Source organism: Rhododendron vialii, chromosome 10a (assembly GCF_030253575.1).
Source record: "Rhododendron vialii isolate Sample 1 chromosome 10a, ASM3025357v1".
Lineage (NCBI taxonomy): Eukaryota > Viridiplantae > Streptophyta > Magnoliopsida > Ericales > Ericaceae > Rhododendron > Rhododendron vialii.
Genome location: NC_080566.1, coordinates 35,202,591 through 35,216,273, shown reverse-complemented (window position 1 = coordinate 35,216,273; position 13,683 = coordinate 35,202,591). Strand labels below are relative to the sequence as shown.

Here is a 13,683-nt window from a genome sequence, read left to right as displayed (position 1 = left end):
AAAGTCTCGCGTTTCGGTTCCAATCCGAATCTTGAGTCACGGTTCGATCCCAATTTTGTGCACATATTACATCTTTCAAGTACTTCATCAACCAAGTACTACATGATTCTACACTCAAAAAATGTAAAAGATGATTATAATAAGCACTTTGCAAGTATTCCAAATTCTAAAACACATTACATCATAACTGACTTTGAGCATCTTTAGCAAGGTGTGGACCACTGCTCGTGCCTAAAGATTCCAAACCAGTGGATATACTTGGGCTATTGTTTTTTTTTCAAACCCGTGGATATACCTACCATTTGATTTTTTTATGGTCACACAAATGGCAGGTGTTCTTTATTATTGCGATGCATATAGTGACTGTTTTCTTGGTGATTTATGGAGTACTCTTAATGTTCTTGCAGATTTTAGTAGCACAAGAAAAGTTGACTTATCCTAATGAGTCGCCAACATTAAACTCATTTGAAGTATATCATGCCTGAAACATTTTGGAGATGTAAGCTAAAGTATATGAAATGCCGTTACAGTTAAAACATTATGGAACGTAACACTCCATTTGAAATTAATACTTGATAAATGTATCTGCTTAGTTGGCAACCTCTGTTTTTTTTTAATGACTTCGATAAATCTTACTGGGTAAATGTATCGTTTGTTTACGTTTATTTTAACAGTTAGGGCATTAGAATTCTATCCTATGTGCACATCTTCATTTCAAATTTGTATAGTTATTCATTAGCATTTTGCAGACAAAAAAAAAGTTCCACTACCTAAGGTGCTCAGGATTTTACAGAAGAACAGAACACTCAAGCTGCAAGCAAGGGCTGATGCCTATCCTTTTTTGTGCGTCATGAATAGGTTTGTAGTTCACACTTCCTAGGCTCATCCCTGACTATTTGCACCAAATGCTTTAACAGCTGCCCATGTTGAGTTCTACTGCTAGCTTAGTGTTCGGTTCAGAGAGGCTGATTTTCAGAAACTTAGTGTTCAGTTCTACTGTTTTCAACATGAGAGTTTTGGGATCAATTGCTTAATGGATTTTGCCTTCCGATTTGGATTTGAGACTGTGCTTAGTGAGCGCGTTAATTAAAATTTAGTTTGTCATTCATTTTGGGGGTATATGGTAAGAACATGAATCATAAATCTAGGGTGTTTGGAAGGTGTTTAATGGAATGTGTTTTTGGTGGATTCGAGGATGGAGATAGCTTGGGTTCGACGAATGTTGGATTTGGATTTTTGGTGGCCAGTGTTTGTCTAAAATTAATCGTACCCTGGGATGTGTTTGGTAGGATATTGTTGACTTATCCACTCTCTCTAAGGGTGATGAGTTGAAGCTTTCCATTAACTCTAATTAGAAAATTCATTTTAGAGCAAGACCGGCATGTTAAGGGATTTGTCCTAGGAGTTTGGCGCTGGAAATTGGTTATTATCCCTAAAGGTTGATCCTTGAGTGATGGGTATTTTTTGGTAGGGGATTTCGATCCTAAAATTGCTTTCCTTTAAGCGTAGTAAGAATTGTTGTAGGGGTATTGGGTGAATTTTAATGGATTCTATATTCTGTTGATTGATCGATGCATGGGTATGGTTCTAAGAGTTTTTAATAGTTGGCTTCTATATTCTGCTAATGTATGGTTCGGTTAATTTAATCATCGAGCGATTACTTTGGCAGTGAATAGGTAAGTGAGTTTTTTTCTTTGCGCAGAATAAATTCAAGTCCAGCTCAAGGCCACCATACATTTTTCTCCTATTCTCCACTACCTAAGGTGAGTCGATCTGTTTAATTTCGTTGGGTTAGTTTCATGAGGAATTGTTTGGAAAATGGTTCTTCACTCATGCATATTTGTGAAGAGTATCTCATCACTGTCCATTTCTAAGCCTATCAATTCAAAATTTGATCGCTGGTATGTGTTATTTTAGAAGCATCCCTCTATTTATTATTCTATTGAATTGCAACTATGTCATTAGTTTTGGGGTTCTTGCTATAACCCAAGAGCGAAGGTCTACATTTTTCCTTTCTTCATGTACACGATCGAGCATGTCTGTTATGAACGCGTATAAACGGAAACATACGACACAGCTTTTTGCTCTTTGTATATAGGTATAAATTACCTGATCACAATCCTCTCAGCATCAAAAGTCTCAATTGTTGCATTATTGCTAGGGCTTTCCCATTCATTGTGGGAGTTGGACCTTATATTCGTGTAGTCATATTCCCTTTGTTCAGGAGATTAGATAAAATCTTTTACTACGGGTTGTTGATGAAGGGGGATTGATGAAGCTGAGGTTTTACTATGGGAGGATGGGCGGGGAAGGGATTTGGAGGTTTGTGACGGGTAGTAAGGAGTTGGAAGGGATTAGGGCTCATATTGATGATTGAGTACTCACCACCTGTTTGTAAAAAGGCCACATTGAGACAATTGATGGTAAAAAAAAAAATGGGAGCAACAAGCTCTGATCTCAAACTTTTCTCACTTTTTAAGATAGAACAAATGTGACTTTGATTGGTTTGAGGGTCCATAGTTAGTTGTTCAGGAACTGATGTATTGTTTGGAGGTGAAACCATATTTGGTATTTGGTAGTATATTCGTTCCTATGTATTACACTCTCTTCATGCCTTTTGTTGTCCCTTTTAGGTATCAACGTGCTCTTGAACATAATGTGTACATTGGTTGGAATGGTAATGATTCTAATGAAAATTACTTCTCAACGGGATAGATTTTGGTCGGGGAGAGGAAGAACACTTAGCAATCTTCAATTTAAAATTCCTATAAGCACGGGGATTTTGTTGCCTAAATCCCTCCACAATATAGTGGAACTAAAATGTTTACTTGAACTAAACTCAACTTTATAAATTGGTCATTGCACCCTATTATTGTTGCAACTTGCAATTCCTTTTATTTTCATACAGTTTAATGGGTTTCTGTTCAATTTCTCGGAGCTAATGTAGTAACAACAATAGTGGCTGGGATTTTCATTAGTTTTTTGTTCGTTCACGTCCATTTATTTGCTTAGTGTTTTGCTACGATAAAGGGGTGCAAATGCTTAAAGACTATATTTCTAAATATTATGGGAGCTCATACGTGTTCATTATTCCTGCTCCAACAACTAGGAGTCTTGACCATGGTGTCTCTGTGGTGACTTTCGGTTTAAAAGTTGATTGGTTAGAAGAGTATTGACACATTTCCAAAAGTAATAAACGATTATAAAGATTGTAGGAGTGATAAGTTGTCCTTTTTCTTCATTGTCATTCCTAGATTGTACATAAACCAATCCATATTCTGTGATGAATTTAATAATTCTTAATCTTATTTATGTAGGAATATCGAGGACCGGCAAATGAACAATGGGGTCGTCATGATAAGAGCTTTGTTAATAGATTGGGAATTTCATAAGGAATTTTTATTTGTTAGGTTAAGTTTTACAAATATATATTCGGTTTTATTACGTGTGTTGGGTGATTTAAGGATTTGGGATATTTTTTACCTGCTTGAATATTTTTTGCACCTTGATTTGACCTGCACATATATATCGTATTTTATTTTGTTCCTACCTATTTTTTTCAACATGTCCTCCCTTTGCTCATTGTTTGACCTATAGCTTTAGTTGTCTTCAAAATGTGTTGCGTCGTGCCTTTAGGCACGGGCATTCACTAGTACTATCATACAATAGCTTATATATGCATGAGTATATACGTATGTTTATTTATTTTCATTAAATTTGGTTGTTCTCTCTCCGACTCCCAAGCTGCCAAGCTCGCAACTCTTATTGAGTCTCCGTTATTGGATAGTGGATGCGTATGTATTTACTGTAGTTTATGCTCTAGTATATGATGTAATGTGTTTTAGAATTTGGAATACTTGCTAAGTGCTTATTATAATCATCTTTTACATTTTTTGAGTGTAGAATCATGTAGTACTTGGTTGATGAAGTACTTGAAAGATGTAATATGTGCACAAAATTGGGATCGAACCGTGACTTAAGATTCGGATTGGAACCGAAACGCGAGACTTTTGGTCTGGACACGGATTTCATTTTCAAAAAATCATGACTCGTGGATTAGGATTGGATTCATAGGAATTCGATCCAATCTAGACCATGCGGAGTCCTAACTATTTCTGTTTTATGAATAGACTAATGTATCTAATTTGTTGGAAATCTCATAAAAGGAGTAGGAGTTTAGGAACGGGAAAAAAAAAAAAGGAAAAAGAGCCGCAAATGAATATCGTTTACAACTAATCGGATTTTGGAGGTCAACTGAGCAAGACCATTTCAATAAGGTTGGCAACTACCTTGAGCTTCAAATCTCCATTCCAACCTGTACTTTCGAACTTCCCTTTGCTAGCTCTCTCTCTCTCTCTCTCTCTCTCTCTCTCTCTCTCTCTCTCTCTCTCTCTCTCTCTCTCTCTCTCTCTGTGTGTTGAACTCTCTAATGAGCCTTACGTGTTTGTAGATATGCCTCGTCAAAAATTGGTTTTCATATGAACTTATTATACCCTTTGCCGAATTGTTTCTCATGTACTTAGGTGGGTCTGACTTGTTTTTTTTTCCAACCCAGTCTGAGCTCTGCCAGTTATGTTTCTTCGTCAAGTGGCCGTGGCATTGCCTCTATCAAGGAGGTTCTTAAGCAGTAAAAGCAGCCATGAATTTACTAGTGCAATAGCGGAGCTCAATAAGGTATCCTACATACATTGTTTTTCCTCATCTTGGCACAGAAATTATTCGAATGGGTAATGGGTTTTGCAAGTAAGAGCTGAATAAGAGTTAAGACACAATGGTGTTGTAAGTATGTCACTAGAGGATTTGGTTCACGGGGATGTAGTTGATGCTTCATTTGTTGTTTGCACTGTTAGATATGTCCACTGATTGGGTAGCAAGAGCAGTGCTATAGATACATCTTTTTTGTATGTAATAATTTTAGTATGTGTTATTTTTTATTTACTTGTTATGATTAGAGATACGTTGTTGTAGTTGGAGGGAAATCCGGTGCTCTGCATTGTATTCAGTAGCTAGCCACGGGCTAATTCTATTTCTCATCAGTTTGCAATTGAGGCTTGCATTTAGAAAGGAGTACGCATGAATCAATTATTAGCAGAATGTCCACCTGTCGGACTGTTTTTCCACCATCTCTCCTAAAACCAATTGGTGTTAGGAAGGATTTCAATTGAGTCTTTTATGGCATTCGACTTCGCACCTGCAAGTCTATTTGTAGAGCAGCCGCAGGGAGTGGCATTGTGTAACCAAATCTGGGGGCACTATGGGCCCAACAATCCCTCCCTCACGATGACGCTCCCGCAACTCGAACTCATGACTTTCTGGCTTTAATACCACTTGTCGGACATCTTTTCCACCATCTCTCCTAAAACCAATTGGTGTTAGGAACAGTTTCAAGTAAGTTTTTTATGACATTCGACTTCATACCTGCAAGTCTGTTTTTAGAGCGGTCGCAGGGGCCAGGGAATGGCATTGTGTAACCAAATCATGGGGGCACTCTGGGCCCATCACCACCCATTCTCCTTTTTCCTTCAAAGACCTATTTAAATGGTTTATGCATGCATTCGAATGGAGACACTGATGGAGCTTCTCCTCATCCTCTTTCTCTATAGAGTTTTTAGTTTCACGTTTTCCTACTTGTTGATGTTATAATGCTTCATGTCACAAGGATCTGATGGGTTTCTTAACATGTTGGTTGTGGTTTATAAGCATACAACCCTCCTCATTTCTACGAGCTTGGGATTGACTGTGTGATAGATAAGACTTAAAGCATGAAACAGACACAGTTGTAAATGTTACAAGGCTACAAGGATTTTGAGTGTTAGGCAATTATAGGTTTGTGAGATTTGCTTTGCTGCACGAACGCAGCCTTGAAAGTTGTATCATAGGGAAAGAACACCAGTCCGGTGCAGAAGGGATGTATCGTTCCTAGCGCGGTTTCAAGTGCTTTGACCACCCCAACATGATTTCCTAATGGTTTCTCTATGAATACTATGGGTTGATTATATTGTTAACTATTATTGTTATGTTGAGCTTTCTAAAAGAAAATCCTATATCGCGAAAAGAAGAAAAATTTTCCAACTCAACATTCATATAGCTCATAGGGTTTCGAATAGATGCAATGGGTGTGGGCTCCTCCTACAAAATGTCTGGCTAAAACTAAATTTGTTGCAATGAGCAGTGTCTAATTGTTGCTTTTAAGTGATATTGCTCCAATGCTCCAAATGCTATTTCTTCAGTTCTCTTCACAAAAAATTTCAAGTGTTCCATGATGTACGTGCGGTTTTGTGTGTGTATGTGTGTGTGTGTGTGTGTGTGAGAGAGAGAGAGAGAGAGAGAGGCTATGGCCAAAATTTAGCTGTAGCTAAAAAGGTTTAGTTATACCAACATTCGCAGCTTGTTTAGCTCATCCTTCACCGACTGTGGAGCTTGAGTAGCTCTTGGATGGCAGTTAAATCTAAATGTTGGAGGGTCCGCTTCCTTTTGTTGCATTATTACTGGTAACAGCACACTGCATCGTTGGACGTCCAGTTACTGGGAAAGTTTTTGTTAAATTAGTGGTGCATTCATTGCTTTGTATAATGTGGACAGTCCACGGCCCAATGCAACAGTAAGGCTTGTGTACAAAGGGAGCTGTCAAAAGAAAACAAATTTAAGGGGAAAAACTGATTGAATATAGGGTTGAAGGTCAAATCCAGTTGTAGTCTCTTTGCTTACTTCACTTGCATGCTAGTTGTGGCTCCTCTAGACTTGTTTGTTTACTCTCTATTATTGTGAAGAAAAATGCTCTCATTTTCTTTGTTAACAGCTCTGATCAATAAAGGGGATCTTGCTAATATTGGGTGACATGTTCCTCACAGTCTGGGTGACTAGAGAAAAACCAAATCCAACATAATTTAAATCTAGACTCATGTCGAGAAGATTCCGGTCAATTTAATCATGTCACCCTGCATTAGACATTATTTGTATTCTTGTCCCTCAATCAATAGCTATGGATGCATTTCATATACTTTAGCTTACATCTCCAAAATGTTTCAGGCATGATATACTTCAAATGAGTTTAATGTTGACTACTCATTAGGATAAGTCAACTTTTCTTGTGCTACTAAAATCTGCAAGAACATTAAGAGTACTCCATAAATCACCAAGAAAACAGTCACTATATGCATCGAAATAATAAAGAATACCTGCCATTTGACCATAAAAAAATCAAATGGCAGGTATATCCATGGGTTTGCAAAAAAAACAATAGCCCAAGTATATCCACTGGTTTGGAATCTTTAGGCACGGGCAGTGGTCCACACCTTGCTAAAGATGCTCAAAGCCAGTTATAATGCCGCATTCTTCAAGCCGGGCATGCGCTAGTTATTTAAATGACATAGCATATTATTCAAACTCATAAAGACAAAGCCAATTCCCTATCTTCATACTATCTAAATGTTGCCAACTCTCTATCTTCATATTGCAATTTAATGGAAAGAAATCATATCCTATGAAACCCAATAACCTTCTCCCATCTTAAAACAGGGCCAATTGATGTTTTAGTTTTCGTGTAGTAGTCAAACTACAAAATGCTGAAGGCCATGTAAGAAAACAATTCAGTCTTAACATACAATCTAATCACTTATACGGTTCCAAAATCCTCAGCAAGACATAGGCACAAAACAATATGAAATTTTGAATTCAACTAACTATGACTTCAAACAGAGTCGTCATACTTACATTAGGAGGTGTTTCTCTGGCAAATCCTCCAAAGCTAGATCGCCAAATCTGTTTATTCCATTCCACCAAAGCCATGATCAACAAAACAACCATCCTAATGCAGAATGCTAATTAATTTATGGCCTTATATGGCATCCATTATATAGGGCATTGCTATGACAAAAATGAAACATTTTAGTGGGCGGCTAAGAGAAACTATAATAAACATAAACATGAAAATTTCCTGTCCAAACCCATCATTCTTTGCATCATATTCATACTCACGTAGTTCCTACCAAACAAACCAAATTCTAGATAATAATTCTGCAAGACTGTAGTTTCTATTCACATGTGCGCTTAATACACATATGAATATCATACTTCACTGAGGGATTGATATAAAAATTAACTTCACTGAGGGAAACTTTCATCGAACAGTTGGAATGCTTGAAAATTTCAGAGAGAGTACGTATAAACCGAAAGGACTTTAGTGAATGCGCACCTTAGAAATTTTACACTGAGTAATTTTGATTCGGATATTATTTGTAATGGAAAGTACTGGAGTAGTAACATTTAAGGGGGGAAAAAAGATGCATCCATGCACCCACCACAATGAATAATTTTGAAGGGCCCCGGAGATTTTTGGCGATCCCGCGACCTTTTTTTCCTCCTTATTGTTTTTTTTTTTTCTTTTGTTTTTTCCTACATTTCGTGTTCTATTTTTCTGGGCCATTGGGCCTTAAGTGTAAAATGTCTTCTTGGGTTTAAAATTGGGCTCTAAAACAACACATATATACTCGATTCTAAAAATAAGTATAGCCCTTTTTTTTGACAGTTTTTTGGGGCTTAAGGCCCATGCCTCTTGGGCCTTAGCCCAGAGCCGGCAGTGCATGGTAATACAGTCCACTTGGATTTGTGTGATACTGAAATATCACGTGACAGTGCTTCAAAATAACTAATGAATACTCTCTCCACGTACACACGGACTTCGCAAAATGGGTGAGAGCGAAAGACATGTACGGCACTTTTAGGAAGGCAAGCAGACACCGCCAATCTAATAGGTAGACGATAAATTTGAAAATAACGAATGCAAGCATCAAACCAAGATGAAGCAGTGGAAATAAGCTGCTACAACTATTATTCTCATTAAGCAAAGCATTAAAGCATTGCACGAGGGAGGCCATGAGTATAGAAACTGAAACAACACAAAGACCTAAGAGTTGCAAGAGAGACCACTGCATGTGTTTTAAGGGCCATTGTTTTAGGATTGGAGGGGTGGGACTACCAAGTGGAGGAACATAGGGGTCCAAATGTTCCATTATTATTATTCATATACTCCGTATGATGCTTGTGGGGACTCAAAAGTAAGGGCTGGATTGAACAACAATGGACTGATTTTGAGAGTACTCCCCTACACTCAAGGGTTGGGCCAATGGTAAGAGCGAATGACTGACTTTGAGAGTACTATTCTTGGTCGGAGGTTCGATTCCCCACTGGGTGAGTACACTGATAGTAAGCGGAGGGTTGTGACTGGTGTGGCCGCGCTAATTCCCCCTGAGATTTGGGTTGCGCAGTCGGGTCCAATTGTGGCTCGGCTGTAGGACTATTCCTCGGTTATAAAAAAGAACAAACAATGGACTAATTGACAATTTCCCATCCAACTATCAAAAAAAAATTCCATCACTTTATTTTCAATAATAACAATCGAAAAAACTTTAACCATTATCAACCAGCATATTTTCTTTCATCCACAATATCCTTAATTTGATTTTCTATGTGTTCTTATCAATGATCTGACAATCAAATTAACTTGCCTTAAAAGGTCATTAATGTATGATGCCTTGTCAGTTGTCACGCTGACAAGTTTTATTTTCCATTAATCCTATCTTAATCTACTCCAAACTCCTAAATCACAATCCTAGCTTATACTAGTAGCAAATTGTTTACTCGTGTCTAATTATGGATCAAGTGTTATTATTGTCTTGTTGCGATTTTTAGGGCGTGCATATTGATTGGCATTTGGCATACTCATCTTGGGGGCCTCCAAAAAAATATGGGATTTCCCCGAAAGAAACTTTCTAGTACCACACCCAAACACTCCTGCTGTGTAGGTCAATATGTGTCTATGCAAGCGCGCACGTGTGTCTTATAAGGTCATGCGTAGCAAAGCTCTTTCTTGATTTGAGTATGCAGTGTTACCTAATCTGGGACCCACATAGGCTCCGGACGTGGTTGACCTTCTTGAGAAAAACATAGATCCGTACATATGTGTTTGGAGACATCCAATGCATACTAAAGTATAAATACACTGTGGAATTCATGCGCATCGGACGACTCTAAATATATTTGTCATCTATGTCTGAATATACGTCCCGTCCCTAGCGCTGCATAAAAAGAAAGATGAAAATTTGAAACAAAAACTCCTTATTGAATCTAGAATAACCCGTGCTTCACAATATTCAAACCTGCATTCCTAGTGAGAGAACCAAATGTGTGTTTCTTTGGAAAAACAAATGTTTACTTTATAACTCAAGTTCAGTTTACACATATCTCAATTAATTTTGAAAGATCAATCTCATTGTCTTTTGGAGGAGGCCTTGAGAGCTAGCTCGTTGGTAGACCTCCTTTCTTCTCTTGGCAAACTTCCCACTTCTCTAGACGAGGAAGGATTCTAATTTCTTGAAATCCACTACCCAAAAACAGTTTTGTTTATACAAAAATACTCCTACTTTTCTTGCTAAACCGTTAAAATTGCGATAAAATCTCGTGTGAACCGATTCTGAAAGAATTGATATCACCTGAAAATTTTCCACGTGTGTAGTACTATTGTCTGCCATCAAAACATCAAATTAGAGAAAAGAAATTGTCATCTCTAGGCAGTTGAGATCAGCATCAGCATTCATATCCTAGAAAAATACTAGTCAATTTATATTCGCTGCATGGCCAAATGTTGCACTTTTGCGAAGGCAATTAAACAGTACCAAGTCAATAAACGAAAGCACCAACCCAAAATCAGGCAGCGCAAACAAGGTACTATAAGTGGTTTACCTTATTTGAGCATACAGTGTATTTTTTTTTGGTAATCCATGGTGTCTCGGATTAGCTTGCGTGCATTTCGAATAAATCTCTAGAGCTCTTCTGACACCCGTTTTACACGCTTAAGCAGGGGTGACATTCAGTTAAAAAACATCCGTAATGGAAGAGACCCTATGCATATGGGTTGTGTTAATAACACTATTGGGTATAGTGATTAAAAAATTGAGAACACATTATGGAATCCACTTTTCATCGAAAGATTTTGGGGTCTCAAAACCTCAAAGCACGGTTTCTAATAAATTTTCTCTATCCATCTCTTACCACTCATTACTCTAAAAAATCTTCTTCAAAACCCAAACCGAACAGGGCAAAATCTACTTCCCTAGTTCTACTATTCACAAAAAAAAATGTAAAAAGAATGTTAGAAAATTGTAGCAAAACAAATACTCCGTAGATAATAGCCCATGCTAGCTCTGTGGTAGTATTGCGTTCTTATTTCAAAGAATATACTATAGTAATAAAAAAAAATTAAAATAAAACCTCTGGTCAAATTTACATGGTAAAAATTAAATGAGCTGGAAATAGCCCCCACAACGTTTACGTGGAACGCACCATTTCCCCACAATGGCCGTAGCAGCTCGAAAATTTATTAATACCCCAACCAACATCATACTCGCCCATAACAAAACATATATAAACTACGACATCGTGGATCATTGTTTTTCCACATATATAAATAAGTCCCTTAGAATTTTAAAACTCCAGATCCCAAGCACTTTTTTCTCCATCTTTCTTCAACCAAAATCCCAGTTCCAAAAATGGAGAGACATCAAAAGCTCAGAGAGAGTATGATCGCCGACGAATTAGCGGTAACAAGAGCGGCAGCATGGGCTTGGTACCGACGCGGGTCCGGGTCCGAGCCGAAACCCGGGAGCGAGTTCGGCCTCGCGAGGACTCATCAGTACCGAGTCCCGAACCCGACTCGGTACAAGTTGGAAGCAGAGAGATCAAGAAGCTCAACTAGTGATCATGGTTCTCATCTTCTCGATAGGTACGAGATTGACAGTATATCAAGGCATCTAGAAAAATACATAGAGAGGGTTAACAACGGCGATTTGGGTAGTCACCGGAGGGCGGTGTTTTCGCCCGGAAGTGAAGTAAGCGGGGTGATCAAGACGGAGGGGAAGAAAGTCGAGGCGCACGAAAACTGGCCCGGACACAACAGCTGCGAAAAAACGGAGGAGGAGAAGAAAAAAAAGAGCAGTAAGGGGTTTTGGTTGACGAGGCATGGGGTGGCGTGTGGTGGGTCGAGGGATGACGTGGTGGAGTTTGGTAGAAGAGTAGTAAGGGAGCGGCGGCCGCCGGAGAAGTGTGGTGGAGGGGCGGTTGGTGTGGCGGCGGCCGTCATCTCTCGGCCGCGGACCACACATGATTAATAAGCGATGTTTAGGGCTGTAAACGAACCGAGCAGCTTGCGAGCTCGGCTTGACTCGGCTCGTTTAGTAAACGAGCCGAGCTCGAGTATTCGGCTCGTTGACTAAACGAGCCGAGTGGAACTCGGCTCATTCGACAAAAGCTCGGCTCGTTAAGGGAGGCTCACCTCGATTAAAGAGGCTCGTTTAATAAATGACTAAGCTCGGCTCGTTAAGGCTTAAGTCTAGCTCGGGCTCAAATTTTTGGCTCGTTAAGTAAACAAGCCGAACTCGAGCTCGCCGACACTCGATTCGGCTCGTTTACACCCCTGGACTCACGTGTGTGTATTCTGTGAAAATTTGTTGAGAAAAGTATGGCATGGGCTTTTGTTGGGTGGCAATTTACTTTTAGGGGTTGTTTGAATGCAATATTAATTTCACAGGGTTATTTTCAGTTTGCAGCCCCAATCTATTTTACCGTTGACTCAAACAAGTACTTATTTTTTGAATTAAGGTAATATATCGTCTGAGAGAATGATATGTTTTATAAAACGAAAAATAATTACTTAAAAAATAATAAACTTAGCAAAACGGGGCCTAAAGTTACATACTTGTAATTACCCATGCCAGGCGGTAGCTTGGGTTTTACTCCCGCAGGTTCAGGGTGCTGAAGGGTCGCAGGTTCAAGTCGTGTTAGGGACTTCAGGTTGGTGTTGTGCGATGAGGTACACAACACCGTGCTGCGCACACCACTGCACATCACCATCTCAAATTCAATAGTTAGCGATAATGACTAGTTCTATGTGCGAAATTTTAGGCGTAGGTATTGGATAAACCTCTAATCCCAAGTTGAGTTGAATTTTTTAGTAGTATTTGAATTTCAAATGAGAATACCAATTGCATTTTGATAAGAGATGATATTATGGTTCCACTTTATATAAGGATTGAAATAAACAGATAGTCACCCACGGCTGTGGTGATGTGCTGAGTCCGGAGACAATATTCCCGTTTTTATGGCATGAGAGAGCCAGACTCATTTTAATTTCTTCAAACCAAAGAATAAAGTATTATCTATTCTTTTAAACTTAATTTTCTTCTTGGTTTTGTGTGTTCTGTTTGTCTTTTATAAACTTATCCGTCTCGACAAGATGAGTCTAAAAAGTAATAATAACCAAAAGCAAAAAAAATAAAAAAAACACTAAAAGGCGGAAAAAGTATCAAATAGTTGTCATATTTGTCTAAAATGTCGTCTTATTTGAATTTTTTAATTTCAATTCATATTTTTTAAACTTTTCCGATTCGTTACGACGAAAAACTAAATAAAAAGTTATGAAAAATAAAAAATACAAAAATAAGTTTCAGACTTAAGAGTTTACAAGAACAGACTCACATCTCTTGATTGTATACTTAAAAATGGACTATTAAAAAAGAACATAGGGAAGACATTGCATGTTAATGTGCTATTCTACTTTTTTGAATCGGATGTCTAGGCTAATTTGTGCGCATTTCAACTAATTTCGGAGCACCGAAATTAATGATCGGA

General features: G+C 38.3%; 1 protein-coding gene and 2 long non-coding RNA genes across 3 annotated transcripts; all 3 read left to right on the top strand.

The window, feature by feature from the left end:
* The first annotated feature begins 353 nt into the window (after positions 1 to 353).
* On the top strand, positions 354 to 3,555 carry LOC131304420 (uncharacterized). The gene is made up of 2 exons (XR_009192398.1): positions 354 to 858; positions 1,703 to 3,555. It is a non-coding gene; the product is annotated as an uncharacterized LOC131304420 (long non-coding RNA).
* A 580-nt stretch (positions 3,556 to 4,135) lies between these two features.
* On the top strand, positions 4,136 to 6,039 carry LOC131304419 (uncharacterized). The gene is made up of 2 exons (XR_009192397.1): positions 4,136 to 4,277; positions 4,556 to 6,039. It is a non-coding gene; the product is annotated as an uncharacterized LOC131304419 (long non-coding RNA).
* A 5,507-nt stretch (positions 6,040 to 11,546) lies between these two features.
* On the top strand, positions 11,547 to 12,920 carry LOC131303165 (uncharacterized). The gene is made up of 2 exons (XM_058329951.1): positions 11,547 to 12,113; positions 12,798 to 12,920. Exons 1-2 carry the CDS (start codon positions 11,547 to 11,549, stop codon positions 12,918 to 12,920), a joined length of 690 nt encoding a protein of 229 aa, XP_058185934.1.
* Positions 12,921 to 13,683: the final 763 nt, after the last annotated feature.